We start from the raw sequence: 22,723 nt of genomic DNA, 5'->3' as shown, positions 1-22,723 counted from the left end.
ACAAGAAGTGATAAAAACCTAAATTCAGTTTAATTTCATTATTTTAAATAGAGAAAAAATAAATAAAAGCAGGGTATTTTTTTTTTCCTAAACAGCTGATAAACTGAGTCCTTTGTGCTTTGACTATGATGGCTTTGGAAGTGCAGAGCTGTGTATTTTTTAAGTGGGAAAACTTTCCCAAAATGCTTCTTCCAGAAAATTCTTATCCTGCCTGAAAAGAAATGCCAATATGACTCATATCCCTTGACATATCAATGCAGAAAAAAATACCATTACAGAGAAACCTTTGTTTATGATTGTATCAGCTTTTACCTAGCTATCACATGTCTGCTATCATGTGTCTCCAACATTGGAGACTGTTAGAGTCCAATATGTTCTTATTGGTGCAAGAACTGTTTTTACTATCATCAAGTACCTGAGTATTGAGTGCTTCTGGCCTTGATAGTGTCTTATACCTTGCAAGGTGTTTATTAATGACATGGGAACCAAGCTGTTAGCACTCTGTGAGCTTAATGATTCCTAAAAACTCTCACGAACTGAGCAAATGAGATAGAATCATGGCATTATTAATGATACTAATTACCTGCTTCATGGCTATTCTTGCTACTTCCCAACCTTGTCAAACTCCTGATGACTTTGTGGCTGTCACTTCTCCAGGACATATCATGATTGGAGGTTTGTTCGCCATTCATGAAAAAATGCTGTCCTCAGAAGACCAGTCCAGACGACCACAAATCCAGAAGTGTGTTGGGTGAGTAAATCTTCAAAAAGCACAGGTTTCAAGATCATGCCAGGAGACCAGATCATGTCATCTCTTTGCTTACACTAACATCTGAATTATTTTAATATCATTCGAACTCATATATAGGTTTTCAAATTGCATGTGGTTAGTCATGCAATATTTGCTTGAAAGAGAGGTTTATTGGCCCTCTGCATGTAATCAAACAATCTCCAAGTGCAGAGGCAAGAAATGCTTTGCATTAATGCATTTCTTGGATTGTGCTTTTAAAAAACAATCCCTGAGGTCCTTGAAAAGACATTGTAGTTTCTACTTCACCACAAGTGAACACAGCACATTTGTATACCTATCACCCTCAGCTTATACTCTGTTTAGTACATGGATTTATTATTTAATGTTTTATTTAAAATAGACTATGTTTACATTTTTCTCATGCTAACATTTTTGTCAGCACTGTGTTCATTTAATTCTTGAAATAATCTAATTCTTCCATGATAAATTATGACCCTCCTTAAGTTGTCACTTTTTTCTTGATGAGCAGGTTACATTGTGAAGCTTAGTTACTGAAATGACATTCAATACAGTACAATGTGTAAAAGCAAAGCTTAGTGGAGGGTGCTACAGGTGCATTTTCTTTAAGGAGACCAGGATAGTTGAGTTCTAATATAAAATAATTTTGTGAATTTAGGCAAATCACTTAAAATCTTTGACTTCCTTTTTCTATTTTCTCATCTGTAAAATAAGAGCCTGGTAACCTCTGAGGGCCAGGTAACACCAGTTAGGATTATTATGACAACCAATATAGTTAAAGAAACCATCATTTCTTTAACTATAAAATTCTCAGTTAACTATAAATTTCTGATTCTGTCTTGATGTAAGTTTAATCTTCTCTTTTTTTTCTGCTTATTTTTTTTTATTTGTAAGTACTGACCAAGCCCTCAAAGAATGCTTTCAGATAAATGTGATCCCATGTCACTCTAAGATTCCTTCCCGACATTCTCTCCAGAAATTTGGGTACTCTGTTATTGTCATCACAACTGAGAAGCAGGAATCCCAGGGAATGCACAAAATAATTCATGAAGATTTCCAGAGCTGTTCATTGGCAACCAAAGAATGACTACAGTCAGAGGCTCACAATTGTAAGATGACAATTAATGGAGAACACTAAAGAGTCATTTGATCTGAAAAAAAATTGATCTGGGGGAAAGAAAAATCCCTGAATTAAAAATCTTCTATCATATTGTCATTCATCAAGAGTACCAGTTCTCCTTAAACATTGAACTGCTACTTATTAAGTGTGTGTACATTACCTAGGTTCTGTTCTAGGCACTAGGGATACCAAGGTAAAATATCAAAGAGGTTTAACTCATGTAGGGAACTCTGAAAATACTATGCAATTTAATTATCACACAATCTTTTATTATTCTTTCTCTCCTCCTTGTTTCCTTTTATAAATAAAAATTATAATGCTGATTTTCTAAACCTCATGTTTAGATAGTCCACAATGACAATCAGTAAGGTCTAAAATGTTTAACTTGTTATAACTTATAACAATAGAGAAACTTTAGAATATCAAAACTTTAAACAATAACATCTCTTCTTTCATAAAAAACACCCAATGCAATTTTATTATGTACTAGATACTACTTGTAATCATTTGTAGATGAAGTATCAGTGAATGAAATCACTACTAAACAATTCAGGACTCTGGAATAATCACAAATTGTGAAGTACATTGTATATGCTGTCAGGCTGTGGAAATAGCTCTCTCTGAACTTAATCAGGGCACTTTGTCTAGAAGGCTGTTAGGCTTTTATCCAGTGCCTGATTAACCATTATGCCCTATCGTCCTATATATAGAACACCTATAAAAACAAACCCAGCAATTTTGCAAGTGTCCTATAAAATTTTATAGGTGTCCTCTATATAGAATAAAGGCATATAAGGGCTTAAGTACAATTCTTAAGAGTCTTATTCATCTAATTTCGAACTATAACTGATCAGTGTTTAAAACCCCAAAACTGGGTGTTTAGACTAACAAGCAACTATTTTGACAGCAATAAAATATTTATACTTAGCTACAAAAAGCAACAAAAGTAAGACACTTTATACTGCAGAATATTTAACTCTATTCATCAAGAAATCATTAAATCCTGTATCATATATTCTATTTAAGAAACTCTGGTTTCCAACATTGTCCTTTTTAAAGGTTTCCATTAAAAGTTGTATTAACATAAAAGTTAGACCCTTCAAGAGGTAAGCTTCACTTATCCAAAAATTGTCTGTTATAGACAAAGATGGGGGAAAAAAGATCTCATCATAGCTGTAGAAGGACTGTGTTTTGCTTTCAAAAGTACTTGTTTCTCAACAGCTTTGAAGTATCAGCTTTTCTGCAAACGCTTGCCATGATACACAGCATTGAGATGATCAACAATTCAACACTATTATCTGGAGTCAAACTGGGATATGAAATCTATGACACTTGTACCGAAGTTACAGCGGCAATGGCAGCCACGCTGAGGTTTCTTTCTAAGTTCAACTGCTCTAGAGAAACCGTGGAGTTTCAGTGTGACTATTCGAACTACATGCCAAGGGTTAAGGCTGTCATAGGTGCTGGCTACTCAGAAATAACCATGGCAGTCTCCAGAATGTTGAACCTTCAGCTCATTCCACAGGTACATTTTGTTCTACTTCTATTCACTAGATTGGATCATGTTTGTTATTATGAAAGAATTAGAATAAACTGGGAAAACAACTTAGGGAGCTGTTTTTACATCAGTCAGGTCAATTTTTGACAATTTTAGCTTGATCTGGATAAGACACATACCTCTGAGGGATTCTACTGCCCTGCTTCCCTAATAGTATCCATTGGGTGCCGAGTAAGGAGCTATGGGGGTAATGGAAGAGTTCTAGAGGAAGTGATATTTAAATATTCAAATTTAAATGAGAAAGGAATTTGGAGGAGGGGAAGAGAGTATCTAGTTGAGAAAGTACCAAGTACAAAAGTGGAAGAACAGCAAAAAGGTCACTGTGCCTAGAGCAGTTAAGCAGAAAGAATAGGAAGGGATGCATTTGTAGAGAAGGGCAGGGCTGGTCATGTAGTATCTTGATATGATTTGCATCTTGTTCTGAATATGATGGAAAGACTCTGAGTAGAGTCAGTAGACCTAATTATCTCCCTGGAATGCAAGCCAATAATATGGAGTAAGCAAAAAGGTCTTGGAAAGACCAAAACAGATTATCAACTCTTGCACATTACTCAAGGTCAATTAAGTCCCCTTGGCTTTCATTTTGAACCCGCTTATCTTCATATTGAAACACTTTGGAACTCTCTTTGTGTTCTTTGGAATGCCTTGGAAAGGTTAGTCTTTCTAAGTTCAGAGAACATTAGAAGACAAAAGTTAGAAAGAAAAAGGCTTATGGTCAGATTACCAAGAAGTGATAATTTGATAGAAATGAGCAGATAATATATATATATATATGTGTGTGTGTGTGTGTGTGTGTGTGTATTATAATGAATGTGCATAATAATTCAAAATATATAACTTTCTGAATGCACAATAAATAATACATATACTCATGAAGAGATCCATTATATCATACCTTAGTGAAATTGGCAATAACAAATTTAAATGCAAAATGATAAAACACAAAGAATCATCTACAAACATATAAGATACAGGTTTTGGCTCAAAATTCCTATAATGTACAATGCTGCATAGGTGACAAATAGACTACTTTAAAAACTATTGGCAAAAGTAAAAATGTGAATTCCATATTACTCAGCAATAAAAGAGAATAAAATCATAGCATTTGCAGGTAAATGGATGGAGTTGGAGGAGATAATACTAAGTGAAGTTAGCCAATCCCCCCCAAAAAATGCCGAATGTTTTCTCTGATATAAGGAGGCTGATTCATAGTGGGGTAGGGAGGGGGGAGCATGGGAGGAATAGAAAAACTCTAGATAGGGCAAAGGGGTGGGAGGGAAAGGGGGGGTATGGGGTTTGAAATGATGGTGGAATGTGATGGTCATCATTATCCAAAGTACATGTATGAAGACATAAATTGATGTGAATATACTTTGTATACAACTAAGGGGAAAAAAAACTTGGTGCAGAAAAAAAATGTGAATTCCATGATAAACAGCACAAAAGAAAAGGGAGCCCACTGATAGTGATTGATTCTGTTTAAATTTAACAAGAATCCTATAATTTGGAGTTGGAGTTGTAGCTCAGTGGTAGAGCGCTTGCCTAGCAAGAGTGAGGCACTGGGTTTGATCCTCAGCGCCACATAAAAATAAAGTAAGGCACCAAATTTTTATACAAGTAAAAAAAGGAGGAGGAGAAGGAGGAGGAGGAGGAGGAGGAGGAGGAGGAGGAGGAGAAAGAATCTTATAATTTTACAAGTAAAGAAATGTCTAGTAATTTTCCTAAGTTTATTGAAGCCAAGATTCTGACATTTTATTAAAGCCTATATTTTCTTACTATCATACCATATGCTGCTGTTAAGCAGTAAGGTAAGTGCCCTGGTGCTGTTCCAGCTATAGAAGGTAATAATTCCCCCTAAAATAAAATCACCAAAGCAAATAAAATCATCAAGCAAAACTTTGCCCACATCAGATAGGACTCCCAAAATTCTGACACTTATTTGACCTAATCAGAGGTCATAGAGCCACAGCTTACATATCAAATGTGGCTGTCAATCTGAGAATGGTTTTTACAGTCTTTAAAAGGTTGTAACAAAAAATTACATCAAAGAATATAAGACTGAGATGTGTGTTGACAAAAAACTCAAAACATTTTATTTCTACCCCTTTACAGAAAAGTTTGCTTGCCCCTGGACTAGATGTTTATCTCACTGGATGATTTTGCCTCAAATAATAGTTAAAAAAAAGAAAGAAAAAAAAAGTTATGGATTAAATAGAATTTTGTATGTGCTGATATCCCAAAATGCATTTTGCTTCTTTGACTGACTACATTTTACCTGAATTTACCTCTAAGCTTTTTAAATAACTTGGTGTTGGCCCTGGCCAAAGATATAGATATAGGCAGATATAGTGATGTAGATGTAAATCTTAGAGCCTGAAGTCTTGAAGGGATTATGCTACATACAATATGAAATTATTAGAGAGCAGTGACACTAACTCATTCTTTGATGCTAAGTGTCATGATTTAAACTACTCATAGAGTAGGAATTCATTGAAAGGACAAGATAGAAAAGACCAGAGAATTTAGGGGAAGGCTATGGAAACTTACAAAAATCAAAGTAAAAAACACCCCTATGAACAGCCACCTGGATTTCATTGACAGTGTAACTAAAAGATTCTGTCCATTTCCAGGTGAGTTATGAATCAACTGCAGAAATCCTAAGTGACAAAATTCGCTTTCCTTCATTTTTACGGACTGTACCCAGTGACTTCTATCAAACTAAAGCAATGGCCCACCTGATTCAGAAATCTGGATGGAACTGGATCGGCATCATAACCACAGATGATGACTATGGACGATTGGCTCTCGACACTTTTGCAATTCAGGCTGCAGCAAATAATGTGTGCATAGCCTTCAAAGAGGTTTTCCCAGCCTTCCTCTCTGATAATACCATCGAAGTCAGGATCAATCAGACACTAGAGAAAATCATTGCCGAGGCCCAGGTTAATGTCATTGTGGTATTTCTGAGGAGATTCCATGTATTCAATCTCTTCAATAAAGCCATTGAAAGGAATATACATAAGATCTGGATTGCTAGTGATAATTGGTCAACTGCCACCAAGATTATCACTATTCCTAATGTTAAAAAGCTTGGCAAAGTTGTGGGGTTTACTTTTAGAAGAGGGAATATATCCTCTTTCCATGCCTTTCTTCAAACCCTGCACACGTATCCTAATAACAATAACAAACCCCTTCGTGAATATGCCATCCTTTTTTCTGACTGTGAGCATGTCAAAGACAGTGATTTGAGTCAATGCATTTCCAACCGTTCTCAGGGGGCTTTAACCTACAAGGTTAAGGAAGATGTAAAAAGGAACTTCTTCATGAGAAATGACTTCCTCTGGCATTATACTGAGCCAGGACTCATACATAGTATTCAGCTTGCCGTGTTTGCCCTTGGCTATGCCATTCGAGATCTGTGCCAAGCTCGAGACTGTCAGAACCCCAACGCCTTTCAACCATGGGAGGTACTAACTCACACATTCAAGAAAATACCCCTGCTATCATTTATTTCCTTACCTTATGTTGCAAAGATTTATATCAACTGCTCTTAGTCTTATTCCTTTTATATGTAGAAACCACCAGTGTTTGAAAAACCTTCATTTCTATGTTGGTTTTTTATTCTTAAAGAGGATAGAATTATGTTTTACCCTCACCTGCTACTGACCCACCAAAGTTTTGTTTTTTATATTTTCCAGAAAGATTCTATTGATAGTGCTTGAGCTTAAGGATTTTTCAATGCCTCCTATAAATTATCTCTCTTAATACTCTGAAAAACAAGAATTAGACCAGACAAATTTAATGATCCTTTTCATTATTGCTAAATACAATGGCATACACCTTACCTGAATTTCTTGGAACCACAAGGGCTTCAGATTTGGGAGTATTTGAGATTTTGGAATATTTGCATATGCATAATGAGATATCTTGGGGATTGGCTCCAAGTCTAAATGTGAAATTCTTTTATTTTTAAATATGCTTTATATACATTGCCTGAAGGTAATTTTATATGCACCTGCATTATGACTTCATGGTCAGGTGTGGATTTTTTTTTATTTGTGTTATCATGTTAGTGCTCAAAAAATTTGTATTTTGTAGTACTTTGAATTCCAGATTTTCAGATCAGAGATGCTCCACCTATATTATGGAAATATTATGGTAAGGAAATTAAGCTAGGCAGTACCATAAATGTAACTCTGATATGGGTTTTCTGATTTCATACTCTTGGTTTTTCACTGTGTTGATGGTGGTTTAGAATCCAAATACCTCCAGTTTTCTTAAATGTCCATGAACAAAGCACTTAAAAGTAAATTGCCTCTGTTGATGATAAATTTTGCTCGTTAGAAACAAGTCTCTCAATAATGGGTACTTAGAGCTATGTCTATATGTCTTGAGGCAGAATATCACAAAATACAGGTATTTTATATTTGTAAGAGAAAAGAAAGTAAAAGAGAATAAAATTCATTTTTGATCATATAAATGCATATCCAGAAAAGGTTATTTTTATTTAAATTATTTTTACTTATTTTTCTTTTGGTGTTGGGAATTGAGCCCAGGTCCAAGCATGTGCTCTACCACTGAGCTACATTGGTAGATCTGTCATTTGTAATTTAATCACTCACAAAAATAAGCTCCAAGTTCTGCTAAATAGTTGGGGAAAATCTGGGAAAGTATTTTAAATCAGGACTATATCTCCAACATTTTGAATAAAAACTTCAGAAAGTATAATTCAAATCTTCTAAAATGTTTTATTTAAACACTAGGATTCTGGGGTCATTCTTGATGCCCCCCACAAAACCTGTTAATCTAGAAACAAACAGAAGCATATTTAAAAGGAGAATTAGAGGGTGACTTGCTCCTTTGATCATAATGTGAGTGAGCCGCATCTGGTCAATGCCAGATTCAGTAGGACAAATGACACAAACAATTGTTGTTTTATGAAGAAATCTTCACAGATAGCAAATTCAAAAGATCATCAACATTTAAGATCCCTAATCAAGGATAAATCCCTAAGGATTACTTTATCTTAGCAAAATTCACTAATATTTAAAGGACATTTTAGATTCAGATAATTTTAAGAGGTTAGTTTTTCTTACCATTTGAGGGTGGTATTTACTTTGGCTCTATATTTGGAGATATCTGTAGCAGTAATCAGGGACAGCAAAGTCATATTTGTTTTACTTCAATAGATTTTTTAAATGTCTTTTCATAGCAATATAGTTATACATAATGGTGGGACTTCAACAGATTTTTAATGCTCTTCTCATGTGTGTGAGGATACCATTTCCTTGTTATGACTAATGATTTGGTTTTCTTTTATTTCTGATTGTATATAAAGTAGTAAGTGGTATACGTGGGGTGACAGAATGTCTAATAGTCATGTTTATTTATCAAATATTTGTTGGTTGTCTCAGTGTTCTGGGCATTCTGTTGAGTGCTGAGGATATAGATCCTGGAGAACAATACAGAATTCCCTCCTTAATCTATCTAGTGGGGGATAAAAATCAAATGATTATAGAGCCGATTACAATGCAGACTTATGGGGGACTAGGGGTATGGCTCAGTTGGTAGAGTGCTTACCTCACAATGCAGACTAATGCATTACAACAGTTCAGATAAACATGAGATGGCAGAGAGACATATCATTGAACTAGTTAGTCCAGTATAAGCATTCAGAGAATATTCTCAAATATGACATCTATGGTGAATGCAAAGGATAGGTTGGAAAGAAACACTTCAGCAGAATCCCATACAGGAGAGAAAGCACGACATGAGACAGGAAGGGTTCATTAAAGGCACATTAATGAACCCTGTCAATCAGGATTTCTTGGATTTTAAAGTGCAGTTGAATTACCTGGAAATCATATTATACAGATGTTAATTCAGTAGTTCTATAAAGGGACCCAAAAGTCTGCATTTCTAACAATCTCTCCAGGGATGTTGATACTACTTACCATCCTTCAAGTAGAAAGTTCGCAAACTATGTTTAACGTTTTGGACTATAGAGAGCAAAAAGGTGCCCATTAAAGGTATTTTTATGCAGGAGGGTGATTGATCTATTTTCCAATTGTAGAAAAGGTATCCCAACTGCTGTGTGAATTGATTAAAGGAACACAAGATTAGAAGAAGGAAAGAACCAATTTGATAATCCAAACATAAGAATGCCTTGTTCTACAGGTGTGACAATAGGATGGAGACATATATACATGGATATTTAAAAAGATAGTTGAAGAGCGTTTGGAGATACACTGAATGTAAAAGATGACAGACAGAGAGCAGCAAAGACATTGCAAATGATTCCCAATTTGGGCAACTGATGCCATTTGCTGAAATGGGAATGGAGGAAAGTGGAGGTTTGGTGGGGAGAAGAATATTAAGCATTTCATTTTGAAGACATTGAATTTGAAGAACTTATGAAATATGCAGTGTAGCCATGATGGTTGCATATGAGTCTTGAGGTTAGGAGAGATGTGAGAGTGATTTTGCAGTGGTAAGGATAGTAACAACTAACAATTTAAGTCTTATGGTTCTAAGTACAGATATCTATCATCTCTAATCTTTATAATATTAGGGGAGGTCTACAGGACTCATTCTTTAATCTCCATCTTAAAGAAGTAGTGAGAGGACCTGTTATTGGAGACCAAGTCTTAGAGCAGTATAAAGATGAAGGGAACTTCCAGAATAAAGTTCTGTCCCGTGGTCACTAACAGTTAGCAGTGAAATTCTCATGGCTTAGTTCAGTGTGCTTTCTATTATGTCACAGAGAACTTCACCAAAAAAAAAATTAATAATAATAAAAGACACAATTCGAGCACAAGAGAAAAATGTAAGGCTACTTCCTCTGCTTTTCTTAATTTGGTCACATAGATACCTCTTTCCACAAAAAGCTTAATTATGAAGATGAAGCAGATATCAGGGCAGACAGGGAAATGGACACAGGATCAACCATAACACCTTAGTCAGTGTAGCCTACTGGCCTTATGTTCTTAAAAGCAGGATATTACAATACAGAGGTGAGTTATATAATAATTAAAATGCCATTCCTAGTCTTTGAATTCTGTAATGTCAGTTCACAGTGAAGTTCAGAGTTTCCATAAAAAAGAAATTAATAAATGATAGAAAAAACATTTAATAGTTTAATAACTCGACTGCTAATGTTCAAAATTCATCTTGATCCAAAGCAAATGTTCTATCATATTTAATGAGAAATGAGTGTACTGTTTTATTTTTCTTTATCCTCTTTCCTGTAAGAACAAGCATAAAATTGTGCAAGTTTATATTTACATTACACAATGTTATCATTATTTACAGAACATACATATGTCAGAACTTTACCCTGGAAAGCCTAATTAAATACAGGGTAAAAAAACAGATGGAAATTATAGTTCAAACATGAGACTGGAAGAGGATATGCTCCCTAAAGAACTGAATTACCAGGACTTACTTGTGCATGTTGTTTAAGGAAAGAACAGAATTAAAACCAGTACACAGGTAGACATGAAAACATTGAAAGCAAATCCTTACTTATTCCTTCATTTTGTCTCTTTCATTTTTTTTTCCAAGCAATTCTCAAATAAAAATATTTTTGGTTAGTTCTACCATGTTATATCTGATATCCTACTTATTTAAAGAAATAAATTTACATTCACCAAAAGAAGTAGTAAATCTGTAGGGACACCTAATAAAATCAATACACAGGTATTTTGCTCAAGTGGACATGACTATCATAGCTAATACATTTACCTTGAAATCTAACTTGATCTTCTTATATTCCATTAACCAAAAAAATGAAATGTTAAAAAATATCCAAAGTGAATAGAATAGAATAGTTCTATTCAGATAGAATAATTTCTGCCTCATTCCATAGATTTCCAATCCAACATGAATGGACCATAATGAATATGTTCAGAGAGTGCATTTACTTAGCTGTGCTTATCTAACAAGTTAGTGATGGAGCCAGAACCCTAACCTATTCTTTTACATTCAACTCCAGTGTTCTTCCCCTGCAGCATGAGCTCAGTGTGGCTACTCTGTCAGCAAAACATTTTTTCCAGTTCTGTCACATATCAGTTTTCACTATACAAATTGGATAGCAAGGCAAGTAATTTTTCTTTCCTCTCTGGTTAAAAAATTACTTTATAAATTAAAATTTAAAATAGAATTTAGAGGTCATTTGTACACTAGACACAAACCTAAGAATAATTAAAAATGATAAGTCAGAAAGTAATTGCAACTGTCAAGATCTCGCCATTAATGGGGAATAGAACCAGAATTAGAGGCCATATGTCCCCTCAGACGATCCGTTCTGAAATTCTCAGATTTCAACTTTATAGGCTGTAGTAGCTACCACCATAGAAACTAACTTGTTTTTTCAATCCACATAGCAAAACTTTGGCAGAAATGAGACCAGAAACCAAGTGGAATTCATTCTTAAATTACTGACAAATGATTAAGAATGTCCTTCTCAGTGATATGGAATCTTCTTTTTTTTTCTCATTTTTAAGTGATACTCCTTATGATGCAGTGTTGTAATTGGGATAATGGGTCTACTTACAATGTTCATGTTCAGCATTTGTTTCCGTTTTTATTTTATTTATTTATTTTATTTATTTATTTATTTATTTATTTAATTTATTGTTGGTCGTTCAAAACATTACAAAGTTCTTAATATATCATATTTCACAATTTGATTCAAATGGGTTATGAACTCCCATTTTTTACCCCGTATACCGATTGCTGTATCACATCAGTTACACTTCCATTGATTTACATATTGCCATTTTAGTGACTGATGTATTCTGCTGTTTATCCTATTCTCTACTATCCCCCTTCCCCTCCCCTCCCCTCCCCTCCCCTTTTCTCTCTCTGCCCCCTCTACTGTAAATCATTTCTCCACTTGTATTATTCTTCTCTTACCCCTCCTTTCCTCTTATATGTAATTGTGTATGACCCTGAGGCTCACCTTCCAATTCCATGCGATTTCCCTTCTCTCTCCCTTTCCCTCCCGCCTATCATCCCTGTTTAATGTTAATCTTCTTCTCAAGCTCTTCGTCCCTACCCTGTCCTTGGTTACTCCCCCGTTTTTATTTTTTACAGCTACTTGATGTGCTGAAAAATGTGACATTCACTGATGGAGGGAATTCTTTTCATTTTGATGCTCACGGGGACTTGAATATTGGATATGATGTTGTGCTCTGGAAAGAGATCAATGGCCACATGACCATCGCCAAGATGGCAGAATATGACCTACAGAATGATGTCTTCATCATCCCAAACCAGGAAGCAAAAAATGAATTCAGGAATCTTAAGGTAATTTTACTTTAGACTGCTTTGTAGCATTCCAATCAATTGGTACCTCAACCTGAAAAGCCCTTGGCCCCACCAGGACCTCCCATGACCCTCCTATCTGTTCATTGTCCCCTCATTCCCCCCTTAAATTCTGAGGTCATCTAGTGTAATGCTTTCTTGTACATACTCTCAATCTCCTTACCCCTCTGTCTTATCATACTGATTAGATCAAAATGCAATTTTTTTTAAAAAACAAATTAAATCCAACTATTCTGCCTAATCAGAGTTGCTCCTATGTGGCTGAGCTTGGCACAAACAATGAAAGCAGAAAGAGAAGGAAAAAAGACATGTTTGTTCACAGGTCTTCAATTTAAATTCATGATATCCAACCTCCAAAGGGGCCTTACTGCTGACAGCATTCACACTGCGGCCTCGTTGGTTAACTCACCTGCCTTGTTGGATAGCGATTTTGTTTTTTCTTCTTTCCTCTGACATCAATAGACCCTTTTCATTCTCATTTTCAATTATTCCTTCTTTCTATTCTACCAACAAAACCGAGCCTATTGGAAAAGTGTTCCATATTCCCCTGTAGCTCATCTGTGACCATATCCCCACCTTCTACCTGGCATTATGGTAGGACCTAGGGCTCCTAGCTGAAGCCAACTCTTCACTTCATATCTAGGCCTCATCCCCTTCACTTATTGCCACATCTTGCTCTGATAATTTTGTATTGTCTCCTGCATCCTCAATTATTCTTTCCTCAGGGTTATTTCCATGATGATATAAATATGCCATTATGTTTTTCTCCCATATTAAAAGAAGAAACAAACTGCATAGATCCCCCCCCCCCGCCATGTTCTCCTCTACACACTACCCATTCCTGGATTTCTCTTTCATCAAAATTCCTTGAAGCAATTAATATATTCACTGGCCAAATTCTGTCCTCCCGTTCTTTTGCTTAAGCAACTTAATAAAAGAGAGTTGCCATTTACTGAGATGAGGTAGATTTGGAAAATAATATTAAGAGTTCTGTTTTAGAGATATTAAAGCTAAAATGAACAATAAAGATCCAGTTAAAGGTGTCAATTAGGCAGTTGGGCATTTATTTGGGTCAAAAGTCAGAAAACTAAAATCTAGGAGTCATCAGTCTTCAATATAATGTCATTATTTTTGGCCACAAGCTAGTCAGATCACTAAGGAAAAGTATCAACAGAGAAGAGTAATTCTGAGCCCTGGTCACTCTAGTGTTGAGTAGGAAGGATGAGGAACCGGCAAAGGAGTCTAAGAAGTAGTGAGCCAGAGACATAGAAGAAAACCAAGGAGTATGATGTGAACTAGACAGAAACCGTTTTGATGGATCAGAACGTGTCTAGAATATAACCACATTTGACTCCTAATTCTGTTGCTGCTGATACCTTGCTCTAAGCTACAACCATTTCTCACCCAGGTTTTTGTAGCAAAGTTTCTCACTGCTGTCTGTCTTCACTCTGACCTGCTTCAGTCTGTTCTTAAAACATGGTGATTCTGTAAATGATAATGCTTCGGGTTTGGGGATATGGCCCAGCAGTAGTGCACTTGCCCAGTCAGCACAGGTCCTGAGTTTGATTCCCAGAAACACACACACACACACACATACACACACACACACACACACAGTACTTTGCTTAGAACACTTTCATGGAATTGCATTTCTCTGAAGGTAAAAGCTAGTCTCTATAAAAATACTACATGACCCTGCCCCAAGTCCTCCCCAACCCAACCTCATCTCCTGTTACCCTCCCCTTGGTCTGGACCCCTTGTACAGTTCCACAGAACTCCTGCCCTGTTTCCTTCTCCTAGTACAAGGGCTTTGTACTTGCTTTTTCCTTTGCCTCTGATAATTTTCTCTGACATCCATGTGGTTAACTATTTCACTTCCTTTCTCTTTTCTGAAAAGTCACCTTCTCATTAAGGCCTTTCCTGGACACCCTATTTAAAATTGCACCTTCTGAGCTGGGGATATAGCTAAGTAGTAGAACACACACCCAGAATGTACATATCCTCAGTTTGATTCCCAGTACCACAAAAGAAATCGCAATGCCAACTTAGCACTTATCACTGTCTCATTCTGTACATTTTGCTTATATTTTTAATCTTGTTTATTGTCCTTGTTGACTAGGACCAAAAGTCTATAAGAGAAGGGATTTCTGTCTCATTCCATACTGTGGCTCCAACAATTAAAACAGTTCCTGACATAAAATAGGCACTTAACAAATGTTTAGTAGATGAAAGAATTAGTTGAATAATGCTGTAAATCTTTTCCCTTAATCAAATTTCTACTACCAGAAGTTTCAATAAAGCAAAATACTTTTTCCTTGGAAGTCAGAAATATAACTCTTGTTTTACTGTTCAAATGTCATCTTCATTATCACGGCCGTCATTCTTGCAGCTACATCATGAACTCAGCCCTCTGCTAAACACTGGAACTCATACAGAATCCTCAAAACCTTTATAACTCACTTTCTTATTGAATAAAGAGGATTCTCTAACAATTTTTGCAAGAAGCACTGATTTTGATTGTCACCAAGACTTATTTCCAGACTCTATAAGCAAGATACACATTAAGGGGGAAGTGGTAGAATGCAGGAAACTGGGAGAGGATTTTAGTGACTAAATTGAAGGGCTGACCACTGTGAGGAGAGGGACACACCTTCCTTGCTGATGAAGACACCCATCATATCTCAAGGACATAACAAAACCCAACAATACCTTAGATCATTTGGTCCAGTTTCAAGATCTACTTGTCAATTTCCAGGTTAGATGGTGAATCAAAATTTCTGATAATTCACCAAAATTCATAGTTCAAATTATCAGACAATTTAAATCTACTGTTATCCGAGAGCTATCCTATCAGACTTTGCAATGTCTTTGCTGTCTCTTGATGTGGAGGGAGAGAAAGGACTATGTTGCTAGGGAGGGAGATGGCACTTTTATCCTCAAATGATGCCTGGCCTTATCTAATACTTAAATTCCATTGTTTTCTCTGAGCATCCTCCAGGAGAGTGGACAGCTCAGATTAAAAAGTTTGCCCTGGGAAATCCTCAAGGCATATCTATTTCCAGATGAAAACTCTCCTGGGATAAATTTATTGAGAAAAAGAAAGCCAGTGCTTGTAGACACAGGGTTACTGTATCTTGCCTGCTTTTCTCAGTCCCAGATTTTATTCACCTTCCAGAGAAAAGACTGGTTCATTTAATATTCTGACGGTGTTTCAGACTCAGCAATAACCCTTTAGAGAATCTTGAGAAAACCTCAGTTAACCATTCTGCTTGACTTCCCAAGGGAAAAGTTAAATGATGACACATATGTATGTCACAAGATGTGCCATGAGAAAAGGATTTTGGATGGAAAATTCTATCATAATCTGAAGGGCAAAGAATGATTGGATCAGAAGTAAAGGATTCCATAAGACTAGAATGCTGCTTATGATTCATGTTGCAACATGCAGAATTATAACCTAAATTATCAGTATGATTTAAATACTCTTTATTTACTTTAGCTTGTCTTTTTAACTAACATACAATAGTTTTAAGCACAAAATATTCTATTGTTTGGGTTTATTTTTTCTTGTTTTATTTCATTTTTAGAGTGAGACTGGATATGTCCCTTGGACAGTATTATAAGAATATTTTCTAAAGAGTATAAGTCTAATAATTTACTATTTTCTTATATAGTAGAGCTAATTATTCAACATGAGACTGGAAATTTCCACACCATCATTTCTTGCTTCAGTTCTATGACTGTTTGCCATAGCCAAGCCAGGGAGTCTGCTGGATTATGGCTGGGCCAATTTAGCCACCAACTGACCTAATAAATAAGCAAAAAATGTGAAAAGGAAAGATGGATTTTATGCAGTTTGATCAAACTGGGGAGAAGAAGCTAGATTGCTTCTCTTCAGGTCCTGCAGGACTGGTTACAGTTTACAAAAACAAAAGCCAGGAGATACATATATGTACATTTAGAAAGGCTGTCCCAATCACAGTGTCAGTTTTAGCCTCCGTGGCACCTGCAGGGGCAGGGTCTGGGTTTTCAGCTTTCTTTCTCATCACAAAAGACTTCTCACCTCTGTTTCACTACTGTGTTTCTCTCTCTTTGGAAACTGTCCGAAAGAGCCAATTTCCATAATTTGCTTACAGAAACTACTAATAGGACAAAAATTGTGTTCTTTCTCCATCTGAAGGATTTCATATATTTTGAGCTTGTTCAAATACCTGATGATAGCAAAAGAAATTACTTAATGCTATGAAAAAGATGAATATTTTTCCGTAGTAAATGTGTCTTTAAGCCAAGGTTAATTCTTTTACAAAAATATATTTGAGATTTCTTTTCACTTTGATTGTAGCAAACATTATCTAAATGCTCCAAGGAATGCAGTCCTGGAGAAATGAAGAAAACTACAAGAAGTCAACATATCTGCTGTTATGAATGTGTGAGCTGTCCTGAAAATCACTACAGTAATCAGACAGGTAATAGCAGTCACTGCAAACAGTGACACATCTGAGTTATTTCCCTTAAGCTGATTTTTCTTTACATGAATTTTATTTTTGTTTGTTTCTTCACTTGAAAAGATAAAAAAAGCTTCCTGTGTTCCTGCTAGAATAAATTCCTGTGAAATTTCATTTTATCTTGGTATTTGCTCTATTATGTCATCAGATGCATATGACTAATAAATAGTAGAGTTGTAAAAATAATTTTACTTCTAAGAGAGAATATTATTTCCTCATTCAGACTTCATTATCAATAACTCTTAAAACAATGCAAGTTCTCTGTCAGTTTTTGTCTGTGTACCCATCCTTATATAGACATGCTTGATTTGTAAATGGGGCACAGAAAGTACAAATAAATAAATATTAGATTAACTAAATTGAACATGATAGAAACCCAAAGGCTCTTAGAGTTAAGAAATAGCTGAGCATAACCTGGAAATCTTAATAGTCTTAACAAGAGAAAAGAAGCTAAATCTAAGAAACAAGAGGGCCCACTATTAACAGAGATAAGGTGCTAATCACTGATTGTTTGCCAACCTTATTTTTATCAATTGGACAGGATCAGAGAAGAATACACCTATTAAAATGCAAGAGTAAAATCAGAAGCCTTACGAGCCCTAAAAAGAACTATCGGCACTTTCGGCAGCATTAAACTTACTTTAAAAAAAAAATCATCCTTTGGTTAATTGCAGCATTCCTAATTGTCATATATGAAAACTAAGAACCCCAGAGCTGGAATAGTTCCCAGATATGTATTCATTTTTTAATCACCTTCAAGGGAGGAATATGCCAATAGAAATATTACAATATTTATGTTCTGTCATAGCCTTAAAAAATGCCATTTATCTCAACCTCAGAGCTATTTTTCAAGTGAAAGAATTTTTTTCTTTTTTAAAGAAAGTAACATTTATTTCTCATAAAGAGGTGCAGGAGTCCAATCTGGATGCTATCTTTTGATAACCAAAGCAAGTTGCTTCTAAACACAAGTGTAGAAGACTGAGGAAAAGCAAGAAGTTAGAGTAGCCTGAAAGGACATGGTCTCTTCATCTCTAACACACAGCTCTCATGCATGGACAAGACCTTTCCCTGAACAAATGAAAGGGCAGGCTCTACTAGCTGTGGTTAAGAAGAAACCAAAGAGTATGTTTGTAATAAAATAGAATTTTTAAAGAGCAGGAGGTTAGAAAGGTCAGGAAGTGAGACTGGGGATGTGGCTCAAGCGGTAGCGCGCTCGCCTGGCATGCATGCGGCCTGGGTTCGATCCTCAGCACCACATACCAACAAAAATGTTGTGTCCGCCGAGAACTAAAAAATAAATATTAAAAATTCTCTCTCTCTCTCTCCTCTCTCTTTAAAAAAAAAAAAGGTCAGGAAGTTTATAAACAAAAACACTTTAAGGTTAATATAGAAAAGAAAACAGAAAGTTTAAAACGCTGGGCACTTTCTACTTTTGTGGCGTGTAACCAGATGGATGCTCTGGGGGAAAGCTTTTAGGAAGCAGTTGGAACCCATCATCTTAATGTTGTGGTTATGGAGAGCAAATGCGAGACCATTCCCACAGACTCCATCTGACATCAATTATTAATTATTCGTGTTTCCCTGCTGTCAGAATCAACATAAATACTGTTCAAGTTCATCACTGACAATGTGAGAGGCTCAAAGTAATTAATCTCCGGGGTTGGGGATAAACTTCAATTCTTCCTCATCTGTTGTTGATTATAATCTCATGTTATCTCACTTTGAGGAAGAAGCTTAAGGCTTTTGGGTAACTCAGCCATAAAGCCTCAGGTTTTGAAGGATCTGCATTCTTATTTATAACAGCATTCCCACCTGTTATGGCCCAGCATGGAGTCTAATTTGTGCAACAAATGCTCTGAGTGTGGTACCACAATGGGCAGAGTCGGGTTTTTTTGTTTTTTTGTTTTTTTGTTTTTTGTTTTTTTTTGAGAGAGAGAGAGAAAGAGAGAGAGATTTTAAAATAGGCTCAGGAAATTCAGTTAGCTTGTTCAAGGAATTATAGGTGGTAGAGAGATGAAAGGGACTTAAGCTATGTCTGGTTTCAAACCCTTTATTAAGGTTCCTGAACTGCCTCCAATAATATCATATAATGCTAGCATCTATCCTGAAATATAAATTTCCTAAAAACTCATATCTCTGATAACTTTCTCTTTTTTTTCCTTTTCTCCTTGCCTCACCTTTACTCTTTCTCTTTTTTTTTTTTTTTTTTGGTGTGTGTGTGGGGGGGTCCTATGTGTGTTTTATTTTACTAAAGAACTAATGTGACAATTACCTGTTTGGGTTTTCTAGTCAGGACTGGTTCTGTGGACAATCACCATGGACAGTTGTGGATAATCACCTAGTTTAATTGTTTGCAGTGTAACTGAATCTCCTCTGCCTTTTAGATATGGATCACTGCGTATTATGCAACAACGAAACTCACTGGGCCCCTGTTAGGAGCACTATGTGCTTGGAAAAGGAAGTGGAATATCTCAACTGGAATGACTCCCTGGCTCTTCTGCTGGTGGCCCTCTCCCTCCTGGGAATCATATTTGTTTTGGCCATTGGCATAATATTTACAAGAAACCTGAACACGCCTGTTGTGAAATCATCCGGGGGATTAGTGGTCTGCTACGTGATCCTGCTTTGTCATTTTCTCAACTTTGCCAGCACGGGCTTTTTCATCGGAGAGCCACAAGACTTCACATGCAAAACCAGACAGACGCTGTTTGGAGTGAGCTTTACCCTCTGCATCTCCTGCATTTTGATGAAGTCTCTGAAAATTTTGCTAGCTTTCAGCTTTGATCCCAACTTGCAGAACTTCTTGAAGTGCCTCTATAAACCTATCCCCATCATTTTCACTTGCACAGGTATTCAGGTTATCATTTGTATACTCTGGCTCATCTTTGCAGCACCTACTGTGGAGGAGAATGTGTCCTTGCCCAGAGTCATTATCCTGGAATGTGAGGAGGGATCCACACTTGCATTTGGCACCATGCTGGGTTATATTGCCATCCTGGCCTTCATTTGCTTCATATTTGCCTTCAAAGGCAGGAAATTACCTGAGAATTACAATGAAGCCAAATTCATGACATTCGGCATGCTTATTTACTTCATAGCTTGGATCACATTCATCCCTGTCTATGCTACCACATTTGGCAAGTATTTGCCAGCTGTAGAGATCATCGTCATTTTAATATCCAACTATGGGATCCTATGTTGTACATTCTTCCCCAAATGTTATATTATTCTGTGCAAGCAAGAGACTAACACAAAATCAGCCTTTCTTGAGTTGATTTACAGTTATTCTTCTCACAGTGCCGGGAACCTTGCCATGAGTCATGCTTCACTGGACTCCACTAGTAGCAATATCACAACGACCCATCCCAGTCCTCGTGGAAACTCTGAAGCCTGGCAGAAAAGCAAAGATCTTCAGGTACAACCATTTGCACAGACATGCAGAGACAATGGGACAAAGGTTTCAAAACCTTTTCCTCGGAAAAGAATTTCAAGTATATAAACGAGTCAATAGAAGATGTCACATTTTGGAATAAAATGTTTCAAGGGTCTTTGTGTCTAAGATGTGCATTTATTTCCCCAGCAAATATGTGTCATGTATTTTCTTCACTGCTGTCATCTTCACCAAATTTGAGCTAAATACCCATTCTGTACAATCAGCTATCAATAAAGAACATAAAGTCTCTAATCTGAAACTGCCTTCATTCTTAGCACTTCCATTGGGCTTTATCTTACTGCTCCTTCCTACTAGGCACATGGCTAAAGTATCACTTCTATTCCAAGTTTAACCCATAATATATCATCCTTGTTCCATCCTCTGCCACTTCTTCTCAAACCTCTTCACATGAGCTCTCCTCCTCTCTTAAGCATCTTTACCCTCCCCATTCTACTGCTCAGTGCAATTGAACTAGGATTTTTGCAATTATCATGTGCCCAGTGATATGCTGAACCCAGACGCACAAGAAGCAGCAAAGAATAATTCCTGACCTTAAGGAGCACAAATTCCAGGGAGAGACAGTTACGTATAGACATCATCAGTATAGTGTGGGGATTCTATGACTATAATGTGCAGAAGGGCATGACAACAGCAAACTGGCACTTAGCTGCCCCTGGGGTGAAGGGAGGGTTTAGAATAAAGTAAAATAAAGAATAAAGGGTTTAGGTGAAGCTGTGAAAGATAAGTAGGCTTTAGCTAATCAAAGAAAGTACAGAAAGGTGTTCTAGAGAAAGGAGTAAAGCAGAAGCTATTGCAGAAGGTGACAAGAAGATGTGCTCAGGAACAGCGGTCATTAGGTGTTACTGGAGAGGAGTCCTCCCTGACATGTAGAGACTGGGTCATGAATGAATGCTAAAGGTTGGAGGGCCTTGCTAAGGAGCTTAGGTCTCTCTACCTTGTGGTCAGCAGGTTGCCATCCAACTGTCTGGCAGCAAGGTTACAGGTGGGAGTGGCTTAAAGTCCCATCTTTGAAAGATCACTCTGTTACAAGGTGGAGGATGGAGTCTCATTAAGAGAGGATTACTATGTATCAGGGAATTGAAGACGTGTATATATACTCAAGCTGTATAAGAAGTGGTCTTTCATTTGAAGTGGTCAGTGAAGGATGAATTATAGGCATCTAGTTAGATTTATTGAAAGATGACATGGAATACAGGAAGATTTCATTTGCAGTAGATGGTAGAATACTGAATTTGAGATGTTTGAAATAATTTCAGAACATGTTATACATTCATAGGAACATAAGGCTTTGAGCTCAGGGGATCTCAGATTGGTGAAAAGATTTGGACACCATGTTCATGTTGTTCCCATCATTTCAAAATAGGCAAACATTACAAAATAACATTATCCTAATCTCAACTTTCATTTTAGTTGTCACTGTCTTTCTTCCTCCCTTTAACAATTAAGCGTTTAAGGAAATAATGTCATAATCATCACTTGGTTACCAATAGATCAGTGATGAACCCACTCAAATCTGCCGTCTTGTTGGACCGCTTCACTGAAATGATTCACAGGAATGTTACCTTTCATCTCTCAAATCTAATGATCAGTATAAAGTGTTCATCTCCCTTAAAGCTGAATTGACATGTTAGTCTAATTCTTCTTCATTGAAATGCCACTTCTCTGTCCCACTCCTCACCCCATCATGAATCAAACCTCTTCATGTGATACAAATCCTCTTCTGGTTCAACCCTGATACCCTGACCATTCAGCATCAGTCTCCTCTTCTGGGTTGTCTCCCTCCTCTTCACTCTCAAGTGTGAGTATTCCCCAGGGTCATCTTCAGCCAACATCTTGTTCTTCTCAATACACACTCACTAAAATATTGCCCATCTCTGTGGCTTAACTTTAGCCCAAACAACTCCAAAAACTACCCCTCAGGCCCAGGTCACTCTACAACCAACCCACCTGCTCATGCACCTTTCGTTCAAAGTCAATGCATGCAAAATGT

General features: G+C 36.6%; 1 protein-coding gene across 3 annotated transcripts; it reads left to right on the top strand.

The window, feature by feature from the left end:
• Positions 1-557: 557 nt before the first annotated feature.
• Positions 558-20,839, top strand: GPRC6A (G protein-coupled receptor class C group 6 member A; the record flags this gene model as incomplete). Of its 3 annotated transcripts, none has more annotated exons than XM_081295454.1 (6): positions 558-751; positions 3,111-3,414; positions 6,078-6,389; positions 12,544-12,756; positions 17,117-17,240; positions 19,664-20,839. In XM_081295454.1, 6 exons carry the CDS (start codon positions 558-560, stop codon positions 20,776-20,778), a joined length of 2,262 nt encoding a protein of 753 aa, XP_081151580.1. In that variant the 3' UTR covers positions 20,779-20,839. The 3 variants fall into 3 exon arrangements, with proteins under 3 accessions (XP_081151580.1, XP_081151578.1, XP_081151579.1); XM_081295452.1 differs by having other exon boundaries at positions 6,078-6,914; XM_081295453.1 differs by lacking the exon at positions 12,544-12,756 and having other exon boundaries at positions 6,078-6,914.
• Positions 20,840-22,723: the final 1,884 nt, after the last annotated feature.

Source organism: Spermophilus citellus (assembly GCF_964194105.1).
Source record: "Spermophilus citellus genome assembly, chromosome: 5".
In the NCBI taxonomy this organism is placed as follows: domain Eukaryota; kingdom Metazoa; phylum Chordata; class Mammalia; order Rodentia; family Sciuridae; genus Spermophilus; species Spermophilus citellus.
Note: the sequence above shows the minus strand (reverse complement) of the source record. Positions and strands in the feature narration are given on the sequence as shown.